This window comes from Salminus brasiliensis, chromosome 2, assembly GCF_030463535.1.
Source record: "Salminus brasiliensis chromosome 2, fSalBra1.hap2, whole genome shotgun sequence".
Classification (NCBI taxonomy): Eukaryota; Metazoa; Chordata; class Actinopteri; order Characiformes; family Bryconidae; genus Salminus; species Salminus brasiliensis.
The window spans coordinates 12,469,127-12,493,037 of record NC_132879.1 but is presented as its reverse complement, the minus strand read 5'-3'; the positions used below and the strand labels follow the sequence as shown (position 1 = coordinate 12,493,037).

At 39.8% G+C, this 23,911-nt stretch overlaps 1 protein-coding gene across 5 annotated transcripts; it reads left to right on the top strand.

Moving 5' to 3' along the window:
- The first annotated feature begins 345 nt into the window (after nt 1-345).
- On the top strand, nt 346-19,949 carry LOC140544291 (probable C-mannosyltransferase DPY19L4). 5 transcript variants are annotated; one of them, XM_072667786.1, is made up of 20 exons: nt 346-405; nt 1,163-1,252; nt 2,935-3,135; nt 4,747-4,871; nt 5,784-5,874; nt 5,979-6,100; nt 6,996-7,141; nt 8,806-8,929; nt 9,250-9,384; nt 9,778-9,909; nt 10,233-10,334; nt 10,424-10,497; nt 10,629-10,787; nt 11,662-11,781; nt 12,568-12,688; nt 12,796-12,852; nt 13,550-13,632; nt 14,560-14,692; nt 15,480-15,638; nt 16,838-19,949. In XM_072667786.1, exons 2-20 carry the CDS (start codon nt 1,165-1,167, stop codon nt 17,000-17,002), a joined length of 2,337 nt encoding a protein of 778 aa, XP_072523887.1. In that variant the 5' UTR covers nt 346-405; nt 1,163-1,164; the 3' UTR covers nt 17,003-19,949. The 5 variants fall into 5 exon arrangements, with proteins under 5 accessions (XP_072523887.1, XP_072523895.1, XP_072523864.1 ...); XM_072667794.1 differs by having other exon boundaries at nt 352-649; nt 2,938-3,135; XM_072667763.1 differs by having other exon boundaries at nt 352-649.
- The last annotated feature ends 3,962 nt before the right edge of the window (nt 19,950-23,911 follow it).

Genomic DNA, 23,911 nt, shown 5'->3' with positions numbered 1-23,911 from the left:
TTCAGGAGGTGCAAGCTCGAGCCGTGCAGCAAGACGGCCCAAGAATCTCCCAGAACTGGAAATAATCCAAACTATAACAGGAAAGCATCTGGAAGCTATGATCCTGGTGACAGAGGGTGTTAGGAAACCTTTGACATTTGTCAATGTCATTAAAAAATGTGTGATCAAGACTCAGCACAGGCTGTTAATAATTGGTCATTAAAATAATAATAATAATTCTGACTGTTTTTGCTACATAAAACACATCAGGGAAATTAATAAAACACATCAATATAGCTCTAAAATGTGGGTCCTCTACCTTTAAACACTGCTTGCAATTCTATGAACGAATGAAGTTTGGCCCACAGGAGCCTCCGTAGCAGCTCTGCGAAGTTCTGACGGTCCGGGATCGCAGGATGAACTTATGTGGGTTTTAGTTTTTAGTGTTTATGAACTGATTGAAGGGTTTGTGAGCTTTCTTAGCTCGTTTATATCGTGCAAAATACCCCAAACACATGCACCTGAGCCACCTTTTTTAGTTTCGGCGTCAAACGGAAAACATAGCCAGTCGTTAGCTAGCTGGCTAGTTAGCTAGCTAGCTCGTTTAAAGCGTTCAAATATGGGAGCAACGGTTGTGTGAAGTTTTTGCAGGTGCTGCCGAGGGATGCAGGTATGGTTCGTGTACGTGTATATGTGTTTATGTTGTTTTGTGAAGATGTACAGCAGGTTTGAGTGGCTGATAACGAAGCTGAAGTTGGCTTGTTGTAATTCTCCGTTCCACCTTAAATGGTGCAGCAGTTACATCCTGGCGCCTGCAGGCGCCAGGATGTAACTGCTGCACCATTTAAGGTGGAACGGAGAATTACAATAGCTAACGTGTGATAGCTAATAAAAAGCACGCTAAAGCTGCTTAAACCTTCTAAATCTCTAAATTCTTAACATTTACAACCAATTAAAACTCAAATCCAATACATATATAAACTTAAAACCATATCTTTAAGCAATTTGGTGTTAAAAATCCCCCCAAGTGACAACCTTGCTCTGGTCAACCGGCTGGCTAGCAGAGAAGGTTGTTGAGGTGAGCTCCGATCAGAAATCCTTTTGTTAGCTATACCTCTACCCTTTGTGTCAGGGGTGAGGATTAATGTTGATGTTAAACCTGTAAAAGGTTTCTGTGATCTAGAAATGGCAGAACTGCGATGCAGAAAAGCAGGAGAGGCGAAGAAGGAGGAGGAAGATGCTGCATCTGAAGTAGACCACCAACACCACCCAGGTAGCTAGCTAGCTAGCTAACGATGGATAACACACACACACATATACACACACACACACTGGAAGTAACGTTAAGTTTGTGATCTGGGTTTCTGAACTATTAAAGGGATCAAATCAATGAATAAAAATGTCTCAGACGGGCCAGCAAAGCTTGTTTTGTTATGCACCTAAGTGACAAAGCTGAAGTAGGGATGGTTGATCAGTGCTGATGGGTGTCAGTATATCAGGACAGTGTCAACAGAAAGTGCTTGATTGAATATGGGATCTAGTCTTATTCTGTGACTGCACACACTCATTTTGACCGTATCAGACCGTAGTTAGGTAGTTAGGGCTAAGTGATGCATATTTCAAAGCTTTGTAAATACTCAGACTCCCCGATCCTTGTCCCGACAGTCAGCAGCCATGGGCTCCTCTAAGCAGCTACAAGAAAATAGCCAAGCTTTTTTCGCTGGCTGTTACCTTAGTTTGTAATATAATGTAAATGTCAGTTAACAGGAGAGTTGGAGGTCAAATTAAGGTCTGGAAGATCAAATCAACTTTCAGAAAGAGCTGCTTGTAGTCCTCCTAGAAAGGCAAGTCAAAACCTTACCCTGTTTAATTGCAAAAAGATCTGCAGGAATAGGACTCTAGGACTCTATATGCCTCTAGAGTGGTGGTCCACTGTTCTACTGTGCAGCAACACGTGCACAAATTTGACCTTCATGGAAGAGGCATTAGAAGAACACCACCACGACTACCGCCACCAAATTTAGCACTAGATGTTTTTTGGTGTTCAGTCTTTGCTTTTATGTATCAATGGCCGTTTGTATCAGGACGAAATAGAAAATACTTGACTGGATATCCAGTCTGGTCCAATTTTATAACAAATCTAGTGTAAAACAGAGGACACAAACACAGTGTGATGTGGATTTCTTAAAATAGCATTTTAAAGCTTTGTTGGTTTCGTAGGTCAGTGTTTGATAAGTAAGTAAGTACTTTACATATGATCAAATAAACTAAAATCTATTCAAAGCAATTCAGAAAATATAAAAATATCATGTCATGTTTAAAAATAAACAAATAAATAAATAAAAACAAAGGAGTTAGACCTAATGTCCAATTGTAGGCTGTTCCAAACCCTTGCTGCTGCAACTGCAAAGAATTAGACCTTTAGGCTTCAGCTGAGATTGTGGAACAGCCAAGAGCAACTGATCTAAATACCTCTGGGACCTGGAAGAGGAAAGTGGGATAAGTAGCTCTGAGACATAGGAGGGTGCAGCTACATTAAAGCCATATTAAGCAGATGTGTTGGGCAAAAGGTCTGTTTTCATGGGCTAGATTAAGTATATTCTTGGGTTAAATTGCAGTTACAGTGGTGAATTCCCATTAACAGTTGTTTATGGTGTGGGATGAGTTTAATCTGGGTCTTTTTTTTTTTTAATATAGATGTCTTTTTTTTATATTTGCTTCAGTACAAAACCACAGAAGCAAACATCATATACCAAATGTGTCTTGGCTGATTGATTAAACAGAGGAAACTATTTTAAGTCCAGGTTTTGGGTTAATATTGTTCCAGGGAACCAGCCCTACATTCATTATATGCGCGTTACTGCTCCATTTGAGATTACATTACTTGCACTAAATGGAAAAACCATGAAACCGTTCCTGTCCTTTCTGTTCTCATTTTTTTTTACAACCTTCCAGAAGATGTCACAAGAGATGAGGACCATCCTGATGGAGATACAGAGCCCACAGGTATAGTGGAGGAAACGCACACAGACTCTGTCGGCACCTCGACTGAGCAGACTGGGACAGGTGCAGGGGATGCAGATGGCCCCTCACCCACTGGTACTGAGGAGGATGGAGAGCAGACCACAGCCAAGAGTTCCCAGAAAAACAGCAAATGTGAGCAGGTTCATTAATAAGCTGTTTGTTTTGCTGGTTGACCACTGAACTGTTGATTCTTTTGGGACTCTTGCACGCTAGTTTAGAAACATGATGCATGTCTTCATGTATATGTTTCATCTCACCCCAGTCAGAATGACTCTGCTTCTGCATACAGTAATGCTGATAAATATCATATTTAAGAGATGGGCATGTATGAACAAAGTTGTATTTACTAGTCTGATTATTTTTATTATTATTTTTGGATGAACCCAGATTTTTCATTAAGAAATCTGATTATGTTAAAACATGTTGGGTTGTATTTCAGTATTTAACAGGAACACTGTAGTCTAAAACATAGATGGGTTAATACTGCTGAAGCTTCTAACTGAATAAAAACATTGCAGACCTAGTGCTCATACTCGCCACTTTTGCCAAATATGTTTGCTGTTGATGACAAAATAGAAGTATACCCCTAAGACAGACCTCCTATATATTTTATCTAAAGCACGTAACAAACATTGAAGCATAAGTGTAAGCAGTTGTGTTAAGCGGCTTCTGGTCGTGTTGTGAACATCGGTTTAGACGGAAGCAGTGGAAGAATAAACATGCTGGATTTTGCTGTTTTGTATTGATTATGCCACTGAGCTTCATGCAGTAAACAGCACACTGTAGCAGACATGCAAGGTCTCACAAATGTTTTGAACTTGTGTGGCTGTGTTTGTGCCGCCCGCGTCCTTGTCTGGTGCGCAAGCGTAAATGTGACCGGCACAGAATCTAGGTTAGGCTCCTGTAGTTGTTTTATTTTCTACCTTCAAAATCACTTTGCCCTCTCCAGCGCAGCCAGAGTTGCCCACCAAGAAATCTGCTCACATCACCTCCATCCTTCACCAGTTATACTGGCATATGCTAATCATACACTAGACGACCCTGAAAATACTTTTAAAAGACTAAAATCTGACACTCTCCGACAATTTGTTATTAATCACAGATGGTTTTGCAAAGACTGAGAATCTTGACAGCAAGACCAAAACTGCAACTAGATTTATTTATTTTTAGACTAAAAATATATTAAATGTAAGTTAAGTTTCAAATATTAAACACGGTTGCTTTTCTCAGAACTGAGGAAAGACAGCTATCCTGACCATCTTACTGACACTGCAACTCTAGCAAGACTCGCATGATTTAATTCTGTAATTCTGAAATCACAATGTCTTGCAATTTTAAAGTGACCTTGGGTATGTAAAAAGCACTATACAAGTCTGACATTATTATTATTATTATTATTATTATTATTATTATGATTATGATTATTATTATTACTACTACAGTGTATTACTTACATTGAATGTGTTTCTGATCTAAGGGTGTGTGAGGTTAAAGTAGGCCTGTGTGTTTTGCCTTCATTGTTGTGACTGAGCCATCAGGGCTAATGTTGCAACACTGCTGATGGAACATATTGAGTAAACATCAATAGCAGTTCACCTATTACTGGAGGTGGTGTGTTGTAGATATGAATGTCAAGTCTGTAAACACCTGTGACCTGCTTATTGTGTGCGTGTTTGCAAGCTTTTGACCTCTCTCTTCCCTCTTTTTTTTTTTTTTTTTCCCCCTCTCATCCTCTTTTTGCAGCTGTACTTCTCCAGCGGGTAGTAAAGGTGTTTATTGGTTGCCTCGCAGCAGTCACCTGTGGGATGATGTATGCAGTCTATCTGTCCACTTACCACGAGAGGAAGTTCTGGTTCTCCAGCAGACAGGTAACGTGACTGAGCCTGATGTGGACATAATACCATGTCTGTATATTTAAAATATATAGCCATTTTGGCCTCCTGTCCACACAAACACAGCATTTTCACACACTGAAAACACTAAAAACAGTGTTTTCGTGTGTACACTTCACTGCATGATTAGGGGTGTGTGGACAATTCGGCTTTCAGCTTTGTCGCCACGTCAATGTAACAAAACCTTATGGTAGATTTTGGTAGTTTGCTTGCTTGTTTGTTGTGGGTTCGTTTTTTATAGTTTTTTGGTCTGTTTAAAACTTGTACAATCAAGTTTTGAGTCTGTGTGAGATCAGATTATGGAGACCTGCTGTTTGAGCACAGTGAGATCCTTGTTAAAATGTGCTTTTGCTTAGCACAATATTTAGGTCTATGTTGACCGTAATTCTGTTTCTTGATGAATTTGACATTAGATATTGTGAGGTGTTGGTGCCCCCTGATAGGTTGTGTGCAAAACTGTTTTGGGGCTGTTCTTACAAAGACAACCACATCCACCATTTGTGTTGCACACAGATGGAGCCTCCGCTTTTAATCCATTCATGCAGTGAACACACACATACAGGCTAATGAGACACTGTGATGCATACGGAACAAAAAATCTAAGCGCTGTCCAAAAAGGTTTTCGCTAATTGCCTACTTCTAAAACAAGAACAAGAGACCAACATGATGATGGCATTCAGATTGCAGGTCATGTAAATAGTGGCAGCAAAGCCTCCTAGTGTTATCTTGTATTATCCTTACTTGGTATTATAATTCTGAAGGCCTGTATTGCAGTGATTGCTAACTAATAATGTCTAGTGCGGTACTGGCAGTCTCTTACAGGCTGACCACTCATTGTACTGTTTTTAGGTAATATGATTGTAATGGTCTTTATCTTTTCTTCCTTAGGAGCTGGAGAGGGAGATTACCTTCCAGGGAGGCAGTGGCCTTTATTATTACTACTATAAACACATGCTCTTCGCTTCATCCTTTGAGAGGGGTAATTCAACTGTGTTCCTGATGTTTTTGTGGAAGGTTTAGCTCTTAAAATGTTTTGTAACTTTGCTGTTTCTGTTGGTCTTATCTGTCTGCTCCTCTGTGCAGGTGTGTACGAGCTGACCCGGGATAACAGGACAGTGTCTGGTCAGACCATAAATGCAGTAGAGCAGCTCTCTCTCTACCCAGAGCTTCTCAGCAGCCTGCTCTACAAACTCAGTGGAAGCCAGGTCAGAAAATCTCATACTAAACGTTTCCTAAACACGTATGTATCTGTAAGATTTATCCAGACCTGTATTTTATTGTATAACCCTACATATATGCTCAGTGTAGCTATATAGGTAGGCTGTATAGATTATCCTGCATCTGTTACCTTATGCAACACAATTGACCGTCTTCTCCTTCAAGTGTGTTCAGCTGTTTATTGATGCTGGCTGACTTTGTGTTTTGGACGAACTAGCCTTTACCCTCCCAGAGCTGATGGCATTGTGTAGTTGATGAGAATTGGCAAAGATGAAATTGGGAGGAAATGATGTAATTTGTCTATTTATTTATTTATTTGTTTATTTATTTATTTATTTATTTATTTATAGCCCAGATTTCTCCCCAATTTTAGTCGTATTCAGTTCCTACCCAGTATCCCTACCCTGTATCACAAAAGAAACCAGTGCTGGGAAGGTGACATGACCCCGCTTTAGCGGCAGTTTAAAAAGAGGTGGCCAGTATACAGCTAAACACGCTTGGAGGAGAACTTCTCTTTCTGTTACATCAGGTAACAGACAACTATACTGGCTAGCATCACACTAATTGATTGGGGAAAAGGGGGGCCATCCTACCCACCCAAAGAGAGAACAGTTGCACTCTCTGGGAGTCTTTGCCATGGGCAAATTGTGATCTAGACAACTGTGTCATAGCTTTTCCAAAACATCAGGTCTATACAGTGGTCAGCACCAAAATTGGACCAAAAAAAAGGACATCCGGTGAACCGGCAACAGAGACATGGGTGCCCAGGGCTCTGTGATGTGATCTATGGATCCATCTCACAACTTACAGAGCTTACAGGATCGTCTGCTAACACCTTGGTGCCATATCTCTCTCTGTCTCCCTCCCTCCCTCCTACTGTAGGACGCCATTGAGCCGGTGTATTTCTACATAGGGGTGGTGTTTGGACTGCAGGCGGTGTATGTGACCGCTCTGTTCATCTGCAGCTGGGTGATGAGCGGCACTTGGGTGGCTGGTATGCTAGCAGTTGCCTGGTATATCATCAACAGGTGAGACTCTCACAAGGAGACTGGTTCTTTAACCTTTTCTGAGAAGCTGAAAATCTTACGTTTATGTTTTTATTTTTTGTTTGCTTGCATATTTATTTATTTATGGATGCAATTTTTGCTGCCCAGCCACTTGTTTCCATCAAACTAGCTATAAAAACAATCTATCTAACAGATAATAATGGCTATTGGGTTTGGTTCATTGATTGGTCCAGTGGTGAGGAAAGTAGATTATTATTATTATTTATTTTTCTATTTATTTTTTTAAATAATGTATTTATTGCTCTCTCTTGTAAGAGGCATGATATGCTATGTTCACACTACTCTCAACTTCTTGTCTTGTGTTTGAGAATCTTTACGTCATTTTGTACATTACATGACTGATCAATAATGGGGGGGGGGGGGTCACATGTTTTAATATCTTTAACCAGGAGGTAATCTCAACTGGAGGAGTCTCTCACCTGTGTTTTTTTGTTTGTTTGTTTGTGTTTTCTTTTTATTATTATAATAATAATAATTATTATTGTTTATTTATTCCAAACAAAGTGCTCACTTGTTTAATCAGTTGGTCTCAATACTTAAGCGTGCACCTACACAGCCCACAGGCGAATAAAGTGAGACATCCCTGGTCTGCCTCTACAACAGTGTTTGAACATAATTCAAATACATTTTGATGTATTAAAGTAGCTACAGCTTACTGATGTTGAATGCTAGTTAATAAGTGGATCCTGCTAAGCTAACACTTCTTGCCAATTACAGGAAGAAATAGTGTCTTGGCACCCTGAAGCAAAATTTATATTGAACTGGGTCATAAGGGGCCTAGAGATTCAGGTGCTCTATATCTTCTGTACTGCTACATCACTAACCACCTGCATTATAAAAAGACCACCCAGATTGAAACCAGTTATAGGAAACCTGTAAACAACAGACATGGTATAATGGCACTCAATGGTTCTCTCAAGGGTGTAACCATACAACATCTAGAGTTGTAGTATGAAGGGGGGGCCCCTATTATTTCCACCCCACCTCCCAGGGTGTCTGCAGCGTTTTGTAGATATAGCCCCAGTTTTCATGTGAGTAATGCTAACACCAGAAGATTCCAAACAGACTTTCCACCATTTGGCACAGAAGTAGTGTGTAATAAGCCTTGGAATGCTAAGGGGATAAAACACTCATCTAAAGACAATTATTGTCATTATTTTTAGTCACAGACTATTTTGCAAGAGTCTTGCAGGGTCATTATTTGCAAGACTGCAACTAGATTCCTTTTGAGATCATTTCCCATCGTGCTTCTTCTTCTTCTGGTGACTATTTGCAAGAATAACAGCTATTGAATAATGGAGCAGAAACTGGAGCAGCTTTAGGCCACAGCTGCCCTTGTCTGAGGAGTAGTAAGAGACGTCACAGAAAGTGGCCAGAGATGTAGTTGCTTTGCTGCTTCATGTTTATCTGTTTGGTGCTGGAGAGAGCTCACCTATTGGTCATTCACGATTGAGATGACTGGGGCACGCTGCCACTCTAGCAAGTCTCACATTATTTAAGTCAATCGCTGGAAATTTGTCTGCGACTGTGAAATCTCTTAGTGGTTTGGTGTAAAGCCGACATGAGCTGGTTCACGAAATTCATTTTAAGTGTGGCTTTATCCTCTGTTTAATTCTTCACTGCAGGCCGGACACAACAAAAGTGGATTATGCCATCCCTCTGCGGGACAACTGGGCCCTTCCCTACTTCTCCTGCCAAGTAGCTGCTCTGACCGGCTTCCTGAGCAACAGCATCAGCTCTGCTACAGAGGTAAGAATTGATCAGGAAAACGGTCATGGGTAATATGTTCTTGTTGAATGTCTGGCTTTGTCTATGCTAGATGTTTTACACAAAAACCTTGACTCTTCGATTTTGGCGGTTGATGAATGGGCCAAAAGAAATGCTCTAAAATGAACATAGTACATTGACTTTTATCCTTCTCCTTGAAAGTCATGGATGACCGTTTTTGCATGATTGTGACAAATAGGCTTTGTTTATTTGGTGGTGTTCTTGGTTTGACGCTGGTGATCCTGTTCTGAATGGTTTTTCAATGGTGTTTGTGTAAGGCTGCTGGCTTGTGTGTGTTTTAGATGTTCTGTTATCTGCTGATGAGCGTGACAACGTTCACCTTCATCGTGATGTGGGAGCACAGCCACTATGTGCTGTTTGTACAGGGAGTCGCAATTTTACTGCTGGACTGCTTTGACCTCGTTCCAGCTCGCAAGGTGCAAACATATACACAAAAACACATCCTACACAAACTCGTATAATGAACAGAGGGGTAAAACCACCACTGCTGGGAAGCTGATTTGTGCATTTCTGACCTTGCGGTTAGATTACTGTAACAATCTCCTGGCTTAGAGTGTACTAAGATGACAGTATGTTTAGATGCACTTCATTTTACACAATCTTTGCACTGGCTGCTTTTCAGACAGAGAGAATTAGTTATATATGAATATTCGGTGATCTTTTATAAAAAAGACCTGAATCAAGTTATTCAGTCACATAGAATCAAGACAAATCAAGAAATTTGACTAATCAAGTGTTCTTAAATGTTCAGTATGACAGAATTTACTATTTTTTTTTCTCACACTCTTTCTCTGACCTCTGATTTACAGATGGCAGACATTCATAAGGTGTACCTGAGCTCCTTGTTGCTGGCCTATGTTCTGCAGTATCAGAGGCCCAGTCTGCTCTCCTGCCCACTGCTAAGCCTGCTAATAGCCAGCCAGCTGGCCAGGTATCTGCAGGTAACATTTTTGCGCTCTCTGGCCTACCACCCAACAAAACATTTGGCCTGCATGTATTGTGGTTGCTCTTCAGAATGTTTAGAAGAAACTTCCATTGCTTCTGTTCTTTGGCAGATTTGTACAGCTGCTATAAATGAGAATAAACGCACAGACAGTAGTTGTAATAATTTGGGTAGTTTATTTTCCCTCTTGAACTTGATTGAAGCAATATAGTATTTTGTAAAACACAAGAGATATGAAAAGATTTGTATGTTCTGCTCTACTGCGTCCAGCTCTTTGTTTGTTCCAACATTTCTCATATAAGCATGCATGTTCCTTTTTAGCAAAACATGAAAATGGGCCCCCTGGTGGCAAGACTGATGAAGATCGTCCTGCACCTCTACCTGGTCTTCACCACAGGCATCACTTTCAACTACGTAGTCAAGGTGAGATGGCAGCTGTATCTTTTCTCAGGCACTTTTGTTATTGTGTTTGGACTCTTATTTATCTAATTTTTTTATCCCTCTTTTTGTAGAAAATTATTCCAGCAAATCAGAATGACTTCATACTGAAGTTTCTGGAGGTCAAGTTTGGACTTAACACAACTACGTGAGTTTCAAGCTCTTGACAGAAGCACACTTTTAATGATCAAGAACTAATATAGAAATCATAAGTTGATTGAGTTGATTTAATGGTAATCTTTGGTAATCACCATCTTTGACTCTTCTTGTTTATCTCAGGGAGTTCATTCCAAACCTGCTGTTGTGTGAGGAAGGCTTTCAGTCTCCAGGACAGGATTTCTTCCTGCGCCTCACCCAGGCCTCCGTCTTACCTTTTTATGTTCTGGTGCTGCTAGTGTGCCTGATCTCAACCATGCAGACCATTTACAGGAGACTCAGGTATCTGTTTGTGCGTAGGTGCTGTGAGATTGCTGTCCCCATTCTTGTTTGTCTTTTGATTTTTAGTTTGTTTTTGTTTGGTTATAATTTACTTTTACAAAAGGCAGCAAGCGTCACCACAGTTCAGAAATTAGATATGACTGATCTGTTGGTGGGGCAATAGCTTTGTCCAATATTGATGGCCTGCAGTTTAATTGGTCTCTCACAAGTGCTTGTTAAAAATGTGCTAAAAGTTTTTAGTGGAATGATTGAGACAGATATATCGATCAGTTTCAATCAGTCTACCTTTTTCCACACAGAAGTACATTGATGGTGACCCTAATTTTCTGTGAAGCCAAATATTTACAGTAAACAGGGATTCAAAATAAACGATTAGATTAATGAAAAATTTAAATGGACCTCTAATCAAGAAAATCAAGGTAATAGATTAAGAGTTAAAAACAAACAGAAATAAACCAAAAATTCCAATTAAAGCCATCTTTAAAAATGTAAATAAATAGGCCAAACATATTACAACAAAGAAAAGTAAGATCAAATAAATAACAAAACTGAATCTAAACACTAGAAAAATATGTATATATAATATTTTAGTTTAGTGTATTTCATTTTTTTTTTTTTTTTTTGGTAATACTGCTGGTGATTATTACTTATTTGAGGTCTTTTCGCCCCCTAGCATTAGTATCCGCCATTATTACCTGTATCAAGGTAGTGTAAACAGTGGTGCAGTGGTGTAAAATAGCTTAACAAAGGATCAGGATTGAGTTAGATATAGAAAGATATAGCAGATGGTAGATTGCCAGGATCAGCACAGATTGGGACTGGTCAAGCGCAATCCTTGACAAGTAGTTCCCTAAATATTTGTTATTGTGTGCAGTGGTGAGCGGTTGAAGGGCAGCGTGCGGATGGAGGATGGACGAATAGGAGAACGACCAGAGGTGATCTATCACGTACTCCACACGCTGCTGTTTGGAGCTCTCGCCATGCTGTTCCAGGGGTAACCTACACTTACTGTAATCATCACACTAATGCTAAAGTAGCACTAACTGTAACACCCACCCCTAATTAAGAGTTCAACTTATTTTTATATAGATCATGTGAAATAATTAGGACACCCCAATAAAATCCATTTAAACATATGGACATTTGATCTTCATTTAAGCAATATTGGGAGATGGAGGTATTGATGACATTTTGGAGACTTCTTTACAAATGTGGGGTGACCTAAAGTTTAAAATGTGAATGTTTACAAATAATGATAAAGTATTGACCTGCATGTGTCTCTTTATTAATATCAGTATTGTTCAAATGAAGATCCATGTGTTTTAAATAAATTAACCCTCTGGAGTCATTTTCTAGATTTCCTTTTTTAATTCCTTCTTAAATTCACCTTGACTGTTCAATAATACTCACATATTTTATATCAAACTGTTCAGAACAGTCTCAGCTCTCTGTAATGTCGCGGTAGACGCTATGTGACCTGGAGTACTGTGTGAAGAGAGAATCCAACTCTAAACCTGAAAAATTGAAGTCAGATAAAAAAAATAAATAAATTACTCATGTGAAACTCCAGAGGGTTTAACTCAAAGGTTTTTATGGGGTGTACTTATGTTTTCACATAATTGTGTATATAATGTTCTTATGTGTTCATGAGTGTCTCAGTAGTATGAGAAATGCAAGTGCAGGTTCATATTGGGTCTAAACTCTTGATCCTCTCTCCTCTGGTACACAGCCCTGTTCTCATCTGTCTTTGATTATCCACTGTGCTTCTCCCCCACTGTAGGACAAAGTACCTTTGGACACCGTACGTATGTGCCTTCACAGCATTTGGTGTGTGTTCTCCAGAACTCTGGATGACTGTGTTCAGATGGATCAGGCTGAAATCTGTCCATCCTGTAGTGCTGGTGGGTATGGATGAATGGACAGATGGACATGTGGTTGCATGGCTTTTAATTTGCCCAGTACTGTTTGGCTTGTTCTGCCCACTGATGGTGATTGTGTTTTTCCTCAGGCACTAATACTGAGCACAGCAGTACCGACCATCATTGGCTTCAGCCTGTGGAGAGAGGTGAGTATGTAGAGGTTGTGTGTATGCAAGTTTATAATAAACAATATATTGTTATATTAAGGCTGTTGGAGTGGCCATTTTTAAAACTGATAGCTGTTGTCATAATTAAAACTAATTACTTTTTACCTTCCAGTGTTTAAGGCACCATTACCCACAGTTGTACACAAAGCTTTAACAAAACTCTGCCTTCCCCACAGTCTCGCTTTTCAAATCTTTTCAAAAACGTTTTGAGACAAACCAAACCTGGAAAGAATCTGTTGTGTGTTCTGCCAGTCTGCCATTAATTAGTTTGTTTGTCCATTTGGTGTATTCAGCTGGTCATGGTATCGTTCCATGACCTGTAAAGTAAATAAGAAGCCTTGCTTCTCCAGGGCATCACCACATAAAAACCCAGATAATATTTATAGCATGCTATGGACATAGATGGAGCTATAGCACCATCTGCAAATGCAGACTTTCCAATCACAGTGTTTTTTGTGAGCGTATCCTGGCCAATCCAGTTCCATATGATGCCTTTTAATGAATCAAGATATTCATGTAATCCAACAAAAAGTATATTATTTTAGCCAGAATAATACAAGGCATTATTTAACCTGGTCACATTACTAAATCAGTAATATTAGGCATATCACGATCACAACATAAAACAATATAACAATGTGTGTGTGTATGTTTAACTTATTGATTTTTCCTGCAGTACTTCCCACGTGTGCTGTCTGAGCTGACTGAGGTGCAGGAGTTTTATGATCCTGACACTGTTGAGCTCATGAACTGGATTAAGTGAGTTAAATAACAACTTTCCTCTTTTATAAAAAGAATCTGTTGTGTGTTTGTGGCACTGTTTGGGAGAGAGTGGATCCGAGCATTGGTTCACAGACAGATCATTTATAACATGTTGATGACATGAAGTCAATTATTTACAGTAAACAAATTAATTGAAATTTCAGTTTGAAGAAAGTGAGAATCCATATGCATGTACACACTGACTTCTACCATAAGGAGAACTTTTTAAACCAATGTTGTACTTTTTGGTTAAAGTCAGTTGAGCAAGGGTAAAATGTAAAAATTTCTGATTTCAAAAACTGATTTCGCTTCAGAGAGAAAAGCAAGATTGTTCACTTCTGCTGAGACACAGTTGAGAGGTGAACGATCATGGATCTTTATCCTGTTGTTGAAGTCATCTGCTTTTCAGCTTCCATCTTTTTCTACATTTGCATCCAGGATTTGCTGGTGTTTTGTGGAAAACATTCTTTTTCCACCAGTGTAATATTCCCACTGCCACAGGCAGCAGCACAACTCTAAATACTTAACAGTTGACAAGGTGTTCTTTTCATGACGTGTTTCCTTTGTCGAGAAACATAGCACTTGTTTCCAAAGCTCATCTGGCTTTTCTAGATAGCTGCCCATAACAGACACTACTCAGATGTGACGGCAGCATTAACATCAGTAGGTACCCAGAGGCAGGGCTTCTTCACATCCTGCTTGTTAGGATATAAACTAGTAAAAGAAACATGGTGGTAACAACAGTAATGAAATGAAAAAGAAAAGAAGTGACCTCATTAAATAAAGCCACAATTAGAAGCATCATATATGACTCCCTGCTGACCAGAGGCCAGCATGTCAGATGGAGAATGGAACAATATAAGAAACATCCTGTTTCACAACAAATGTGTTTTTCTGTCTCTCTTCTCCTCTCTCCTGTTGTAGAAGTCAAGCTCCCCTAGCAGCCGTGTTTGCTGGTAGTCCTGCACTGCTTGGTACGGTCAAACTCTGTACGGGGTGGCCAGTCACCAGCCTGCCTCTCTACACAGACCTCAGCCTGCTGCAGAGGAGTGAGAGTGTAAGTGCATGTCTCTGTCAAATTACAGTACTGTAGCTGAGCTCTGTCAGCATGCACCAGTCATGATGATAAGTACTTGGACTTGCTCCAGATACGATCGCCTTACTTGCTTTCGCACATCAGTAAGTCATGGGTGCCCAACATCCTGTTGACGATTCATGCTTTATCCTCCCTCTGGCCGCTTTTGGCAGGTACTCATTGCCGATAGCCAGAAGCCCACTACAACCTTTTATTTTATTTTATTTTGGGAGCGTAAATACCTCTTTCAACAGACAATTTTTTCCCCAAACTGACGCCGATGCAGCGTCACAAGGCAACCAATATGCTCTGAGGCCCGCAGACGCCAGTGGCACCAGCATTGCATTTGAGTCGTGTGAGAAGAGGAGAGGGGGAGAGTGCATAGCCAACTGTGCTCTCTCTCGGGGCCCCCGGCCAACAATTCTGGTCACAGTGAGAGCTGGACCAATCGGGGGGAAGGGGCCCCAACCTGGCTGTTGTAAAAGTGTCTTCACGCTTGGCCGTTTCTCTTATATCCAGCATAAGACTATGGAAACCATTTGTTCAGTTACCATCTAACTTGTCTTGCAGACCTTGTCTGCTTGTCTTGTGTGCACTGTTATGAAATAATCACTGTTATGAAATCTCGTCTCTGTGGCTATTGAATTGATTAGATATGGTGACCGCAGTCTTGAATATGCTGTGTGCATCTATTTGTAGGTTTCCAAGTATTTAAATATGTTCTGTATGTGTGTGTGTGTGTGTGTGTGTGTGTGTGTGTGTGTTGCAGACGTATCAGGTGTATGCTATGCGCTCTGCTGAGGATGTGTACAAGCTGTTGACTGCTCAGAAGAGCAGCTACGTTATTATAGAAGAGGAGCTGTGTAATGAGATGAGTCCCGTCAGAGGCTGCAGGATCAAAGACCTGCTCGACTATGCCAACGGCCATGTTAGTACTGACCATTTAACACACACATGCTAACCAAACCAGTTATCTCACACACAGCACATATAAACAAACAATTTTACACATTCAAGAAACCATTGTATACACACCAACTGAACTATCCTGTGTATACTGTTAGTCATGGTGCATCAAGCAATTAATTTTCCACAGACCGCCAGCCTGCTAGTTATAGTCCGTTATACCAGTAATGCTCTAAAATAGAACCATGTGGGACTACAGAAGATATGCTACACCAAATTATTACCAAATAATCCATATTAGTTTCTGCATTAAGAGTAATAACAAAATAATAAACCTAGGGTTCAGGGGGTTAAACCAAGTCTGTTTGAGCTGAGGCCACCTGTTTCTATCATGACCTGGCACTAAAACATATGGAGAGTGCCAGGGATGTGAACTTCATAGTGCTGGTAGATTAGCTCTGTTTTGTTGATGTTACACATACCAGCTACCAAAAGCATGGAATACACAGATATCATAAGTGAACAACAAACATCCAACAGCTCTGCTGTGTGTGCATTTTAGCTTTATTAGAAAACAATATTTATGCACAAATACTGGGCTGTGCTTTGAAAAGTGTTTTTCCTGAATTTGTACATGTTTCAAACACTGAAGGCATCACATCCTAAACCAAAATTTTGGTTCAGGAATTCAGGAATTTTGAAGCGTTGCTGTGATGATTAGATTGCAATCAGCACCAAGAGCATTAGTGACGTCCGTATGTTGGATGATCACCACCTCACCTCAGTACGTTTGTCCATGTAGTGGTTGAACTAGGACCCGTGGAATCTTTAACTTGCGAACGTGATCTGATCTGCTAAATTGGAGACGTAACGACCATTTGCTAACCGCTTATTCTAGCGGAATATCGGCCCCAACATATACATAGGCGATCAATTGTTCCATCTCTAGTCATGAAACAAGATAATCATTATAATGATCTGAAGCACACAAGCAAGTCTGCCCCACAAGGGTTAAAAAAAGAAATGTAATTTTCATACTATGAACATTTCAAACTAGAACAACCCCTATCAGCCACACCAGTCAATCCTCTAAAAACACACTAAAATACGCACACAACAATCCATCCGAACTCTGTTTTAATTGTGATGATTTTTTTTAAATGATGTTTCTGCTGGAGGGAAAAAAATGTTTACTTATGTCACCTTCTTGTTTTCCACTAGGTGGTGTACGATCAAGGTGAAATGTACACTTTCTCCAAGCATGGTCGATTCTGTCACGAGATCAAAATGAACTACTCCCCGTACACCAACTACTTCACTCGAGTGTTCTGGAACCGCTCGTACCACGTCTACCGAGTCAACTCCGTCATTTCCTTCCAGTACTGAGGGCAGAATGCTGCTTCCCCGTCATTTCTGTTCTTTCTCTATTTTTCTTTCACTCCACAACAAGCTCTGTGTTACTGGAACTTCAGATTCTTGGAGTATGGGATGAGAAATCCCACAAGACTTTTAAAACGGCATCAGATTTACTTTCTGCACAATGACCTTTGGTGCTGTGTGAATGTGAAGGAGCGTGCTGGAGAATGGCTCAGTAGGTGTGTGTTTCTGTGTACATACGTGCTTACTTCTGATCTGTAGTCTTCATGAGCAGTCACAGGACCTGGGGCCGGATTTACAAAAGAGTCTTAAGGAAGAAATTCTCCATAGATGTGCTTTATTTTTCTTTACTTCATATTTAAGAGTAAGTTAAGTTATTCTTCAACATCGTCTCAGTTTTTTTGTTCCATGAAGTTGAGACTGGGACTCGCTGGGATTCACTAGTACCTTCCTAAGCATTTTCGGTCCTAACAAAGTCTACTTCAGATTCATGTGTTTAAACTGCAGACTTTTACACCGCTTTGCTCTTGTAACTATGGATCCCATTGTACTCGAAAATTAATTTTAATCCCACATGAGAAAACGCTGGTGAATGTCCTCACGCCACAGTTCTCATATTTTCCATAGAGAAGACACTTAGATTTGTGTTTTTTTTTTGTTTTTTTTTTTTTTTTTCCTTCGTTTTGCCGTCCACTGCATGGATTTATCAGAAAAATTATAATAATGGAAATGCAACCAAGCATGATGAGCTGTAAAATGCAGCATGAAAGGCTATGCTACACACGACTACAGAATCTTTAAGAATAATTAAGACTTTCTAATTAAATCTTTGAGAACTACTTCTCTTGGAAAGCATTTGTAAATATGGCCCCTGGTCTGTGGTGTGTTATACAGGATGGTGCGGTAAATACGCTGCCAAGTGGTTCTGAGGGCATTTGAGAGATTCTGTTGTTTTCATGCTACAAACTGGTCTGTGTTGAAGTGATGGCTGACTGACTTTTTACACTTTATGAAGAGCAGTTGCAGGTTTAAAGGGGACAGAAGAATGGGGGAGGGTTGTGTTTTGAATTGGAAATCGTGTGTAGTACAGTTTCTGAGTGTGGGAATGATGGGTAGTGCAGGCTGGTTCTGACACTGCCTGGGCATTTAGGTTCCTCCTGCCTTGATTTCACATTAAAGGAGCAGTTTGGTTAAAAAGCAGAACAGTTTACCTCTTACCCCCTAAATGATATTTATATTTACAGCATTTAGCTGGTGCTCTTATGCAGAGTGACTTTTTTTTTTTTAATCATGTTCTACAGGTAGGAGAATGTCGAGTTTGGAGTCCTGTCTAAGCACTGCAATTGGTGTAGCGTGGTGTGCTTGCCCGACTGTAGGATTGAACCCCAGTCTGGCACAAGCAGTGCCGTGTGGATGATCACAATGCTACGCCAGCCTACAAGGCCACGCTGCATAGCTAACACAGTTAGAGCAGCCAACTTGTCAAGCCTGGGTCTTGTCAATATTTGTATGTAAATAACAGCAAGTTATACAGTGTTCAGCAAATCTACTGAAAATATACTGAACACAGTTTGAGACGAGCATGATGGTTCAGACATGCGGTATTTTATTTATGCTAATTAGATGCTCATTAGTGGAGTATATCGTCACTGTGACACACAGACCTTGTACCACTTTTTCATTGTGTTCCGATTTTATAAGTGGACCAATAGAAATGCACCAAATTGACTCAAGATAAAATCTTTACACTAACACTTCCATTGAAAGTTAAAAGGTTCTCCTGTAAAGTTGCTGTGCTGGAGATGCAAGGAATTTGTGTGACCGTGACCATATGCTTACTTTACCAATTAGCTACATAATCCCTGTAGCTCCACTGCTAACCTGAAGATGCTTTAAGGTAAGGGGGGAGGGAGGAACTGTATCTTTTTTTTTTTTTTTTTTTTTTTTTTTTTTGTTGCAGAGTCAGTCTTATATTTATGTGTACATTTGTGTATGTGAGAGCGGGGAAACCTCTTAGCTGTGGTTGTGGCTAATTTCATTTGCCTTCGTTTGGGATACAATCTGATAAGTTTAACTTTTCTTTTTTCTTTCTTTTTACGTCTCCCCTCACTTTCTCTCCCAGCTTAGCTATTCTATATAGCTTCTCTATTGAGGTGTTCATCACTGCTACAGCTCAAGGCTGTGCAGTGCAGTCATACAGTCACACCATTACCTAGACTGGTGCAGTGAAGTGAGGCTGTGTAATGACAGCCATTAAGAACCAGGTGTGCTCTTGACCATGGATGGAGGATGACACAGTTGGGCCAGCCATCGTAATCTGATCTGCTAAAAGAAACTGGAGTGTTGAGGTTCGCTTAATTAAAATTGGGAATTAGCTGGGGCTCGTCCTGCGCCTGCGTCTGCAACCTTTGCCCAAAACCTTGTAGGGATTTGAGGCAGAAAATCGATGCAACGTCTGAAAACTAATAAACACACCGGTGTTCTTTCCGGCAGGATGAGTAATGTGGAAATGAGTCACAGAAGTCGGTCAGGTTGAAGAGCCCTCAACTTTGACTATTTTATGTTTGTGCTTTTTCCAAGTTTATTTCCCCATCTGGTTTAGTCTTTTTCTATTTTCCTTCACACAGATACTGTAACTGTACTGTACATGCAGAGAGAATGAAACTACAGAAGTTTGACTTTATGCATACAGATTTTTCTGTCTGTGCCTTTTGCCCCTTTTTGTTCCCATATTAATCTCTGACCTTCTGCGGATTCTGCTTTCTGGTCCACATTGTGTGCAGTTTGTCAGATGTGGGGAACGCATCTGCTGTCCAAACGTGCTGATGTCCAGAACATGCAGTTGTCTTATAGGCCAACCTGACTGAGGTATTGCGTTGCAAATACTAACTCCAGACTGAGTGATCATGTGATGTTTTGTTGTAAACAGTACATGGTCATATTAAAAGAAAGTAAGAAAAATGTACACAGCAGTGGACTTGTTCTTGGAGTAGCATGGTGGTCTTATTCTGTGTTGTTTACCATGACATTCTTCAATCTTTTCTGGTTAATCTTTTAGAATTTATATCATTGAGTTGATTGTACTAGATAATCTGTTAGGTAAGGGGGGGAGGGAGTCCAGAAATCCAGTTTAACAAACTTTAAACGTAACATTGAGCTCTTAGCAGAACAGCTCAGAACAGCTGAACAGACCTTGGGGGGATCAAGATCAGTGCATTCTGAGTCGGGTGACCGTAGCTGAAGTGTGTTCATGGTTACGTATAAAGATGATGGAATGATGATGGATAGCTTTTTTTTAATGTAGTGATATCTCTCCACAGTGATTGTTGGTGGGGTTTCATTGACTGAACCTCCTTCAGTTGTAAGTGATGTTACTAGATCATTCCTGATTGGTTTTGAATACCTTTCAATAAAACAAAGGGCCCTGCTCAAGGGCCCAACAGTATCAGCTTAGTAAACCCAGGTATCAGACCACAACTTGGTCATCAATAACTGTCACCACTGCCCTCACAGCACTCACCATCCATGCCTGGGCTCGAACCACCAACCTTGGTGAATAGCCGGACGCACTAGAGACCCAGAGAAAAGAGGGATGTGTTCACATGCATTTAGCCGGACTGATTAGTCTGCTGACCCAAACAGCCTGTGTGCTGTAGAATTAGCTGCAAAAGCTTCTTATTCTCATTAGTGTGAGTGTCCTGCAGGTAATCCTAAATGGCTTGGTTTAACTGTAAAGTGCACAGTGAGCACTAAAATCTACTGCACAATTTGAAGATACGTTTTAAGACCTCGGGAGCAGAAAAATAATATATACACTTAAATATCACACGTATTTCTGCTGATGCATGCAGGGTACCCTCTATATACTTAACCATGACTTACTTATATATTTTTTTTGTTATTTTATTACACAATTCTTTTTTTAACAAATATAGCACAACAGTAGAATAATATCAGACTAACTTTCAATATGGAAAATTTTGTATTTCTTGTGCAGAAACCATAATTTTAAACCTGTAAATGTTGATCTCATTGCTTTCGGGGGCATTTTTGTTTTTGTCATATTAGCATTTGGTACCTCTATTAATAATAAAAAGATATTTCCATAACCTTTTAGACATCTAAGAACTCTTTTGAAGTCTATAAAATATGATATTTAATTTATAAGACTTCTTAAAGATTGTTAGGGGCTGTAGCTGATCTAATTAAAACCTACTTTGCACAATGACAAAAAATCTCACACACACCTTCACAGACTGATGGTGCTCCCCTGATCTGGGCAAAGCACACTAACAGTATTAATAAGGAAAGTGTATCTCAAAGAAAAGTATTTGGACACCTGCTCATTTATTGTTTCTTCTGAAATCAGGGTAATAAAAATAGAATATTCTGCTTTTGTTGGAGTAACTGTCTCTACTGTCCAAAGAAGACTTTTTACTAGGATTTGGATCATTGCTAAGACTCTGTACATCATTAATCTGGTTTTATAAACATACAAAACAAACTGATAGCCCCACTCACCACCTGCTTTATTGAAAACAGTGATCCGCAGTAATCATTTTAACCAGAAGGAGGCTTCCTATTACCATCACATATCCCAAACGTCTCACAGTTCTGTATAAAGACTGTGCTCGGCTTTTGTTGCATTCGGTACTCTCAGGTCCCTTTAGTCACTCTCTTTTTCAACTTTTTGTCCTTGAGTAACTTTTTCCTCAAGGCTAATCTACGCCGCTCTGCCACTGCTCTGGCAAGGCTGTTAATCTGATCTTTGGCACTAGTGGAGTTTGGCTTGGACGTACACACAGAGCTGAAGAACTTAAACAGAGTAGAAGAATTAAACAACTACACAAAGTAGTCTAATTAAACTTTAGTTTAATGTTTTAGTCTGTGTGATTGGAGAAGCTCACTAGTTTGTGTGCATGACAATATCAGAATCATATCAGTAGATAGTTTCCTTAAGAAGTATCGGCATAAGACAGAAGATTACACATAACTAATGCTTGGAACTAATATTTAATAATGTATTTATTGAACTCCAGAAGAGCTGACTGATTGTGTTGCTGGACTACTACACTAAAAGATCTGCATTTTTTTCATTTTACTGTAGGTAGCTGTAATCCTAATCCATGTTATGAATGTTTATGTATCTTGTATCAGTGAAAGCAGATATGTATATGTAAAATATTGGATATTGTAAGAGAGGCCAATGTGGCAATATTTTATATTGTTTGTGATTAAGGAGAGTATACAAAGAGTGTATAATTATTGTACTTGGTCAGAGTGAAGCAAATTTTCCATTTAAATCACTGTACAGTTTTTGTACATCTCCCGCTACTGGGGCTTTTAATCTGCAAGTCTGTGATAAATATTGTTTATTATGAAAATGTCTTCATATATTGTGGGATCATATTTTTTACCCTATTACCCGTAATATATGCATCCATACAAGAACCCTAAATTACTCTAAAACACTAGCATGAACATGCCAGACCAGCTGGGATTTTTGCTAACACATCACAAAGTTTGACGACAATTTTATCAAAGGAGCATAACGACCAAAATAGACCTAAATACAGCGTGATTTTAGCACTGTGTGATTGTTAAAACAGCAGGTCTTCATAACTCCATCTCACACACATACTGATTTGTACCAGAAAAAAGTTTCAAATTAAGAATTGAATGTATTTTTTTTTTCATGTTACCATGGTAACACTGCTGCCTTCCTGATCAGGCAATAAAAGGGGAATTTTTGTAGCTTCCTAAATTTGAGTTTAGCACACTGTGTTGTAGTGTTAATCGGCACCAGGCATGTGCAAGTTAGCATCACGATGGCAAAGCTTCTAAAACAAATCTGTGGGTTCTTAAAAAAATCTCCATCCTGGAGAGCATTTTTAAAAACTTCTATATTCAGTCACTTCAAATTCTGTGTTCTAGTGGACAGGATGCCTAAACATAGAGACAAAGCCATGTAAAAAGAAAATAGCCAGAGCTGTGTAGACAAGGCCTCAGTCTGAGATCTAAAGAAAACAGCCTTAGGCTCACAGGACATCAGCTGCACTGTTTATTCTTGTGCTAATTCACTGAATCACAAATGAGCCACTAGCTGGTGCACACTCTCACAAAGGGCTGTGCATCTTTATTGTACATTAGCACATCTGCAGAGGTCATAAAAATATTAATAATCCTCTGATTGGATATTAATTACACTTACATCGAATGATATTCTACAGCTCTCAGTGGTGGAGGATTGGTTTTGTCTGCTTTTCAAGGTAAAGCCCTGCTGCATTATGACCTCCATGACCTTGTCCAGACATAGCACTAAATGTTGAATGTATGAATGCACCAGTGGATGGGTTGATGTACTGGTGAATGAATGAGTCATGACTGGTGACCACAGTAATCCTCTGTGTGGCCCCAGTGAGGATCCATCTTTTAATGAGCGTTGTGTTTTCAGCTTCATGGCACCATCTCCCTAATCCTCCTGAGATACACCAATGAGTCATCATATTGAGTCATCGAAGCGAAGCCTTGCTGCCATTCAGCCACATTCTTTCTCTTTCTCTCTCTTTCTCTCGTTCTCGCTCAATCATGCATTTTCTCTCTCTCTCTCTCTTGCTCATTCCTTATCTTTGTATCTTATTATTTTTCACCCTCCATCCGAGATAACATCTGGTGTCTTTCCTGGTGTCATTCAGCTGCTGGTGCAGCTTGTAAATTCTCTGTAGAATGTTCCACTGCGTCAGACTGTCTGCTGATTAAGGCTAGTGTGTGGCATTCGTCTTAAACCGATAGCTTGCTGGAAAATCAAGTACACAGCTTTCCCGCTGTCATGCAAAAACCTCATATCTCCAAAAGGTCAAATTTACAGAAAAAGACAAAAACCTTCTTAACTTAAACTTCACAAAAATCTGAGATACA

What these genes read in the sequence shown, in the direction of transcription:
- LOC140544291 (XM_072667786.1), top strand. Translation starts at nt 1,165, where the DNA reads ATGGCAGAACTGCGATGCAGAAAAGCAGGAGAGGCGAAGAAGGAGGAG. An exon ending in TTTGGACTTAACACAACTAC is followed by an intron (nt 10,498 to 10,628) that starts GTGAGTTTCAAG and finishes TGTTTATCTCAG; the next exon opens with GGAGTTCATTCCAAACCTGC. An exon ending in ACCATTTACAGGAGACTCAG is followed by an intron (nt 10,788 to 11,661) that starts GTATCTGTTTGT and finishes TATTGTGTGCAG; the next exon opens with TGGTGAGCGGTTGAAGGGCA.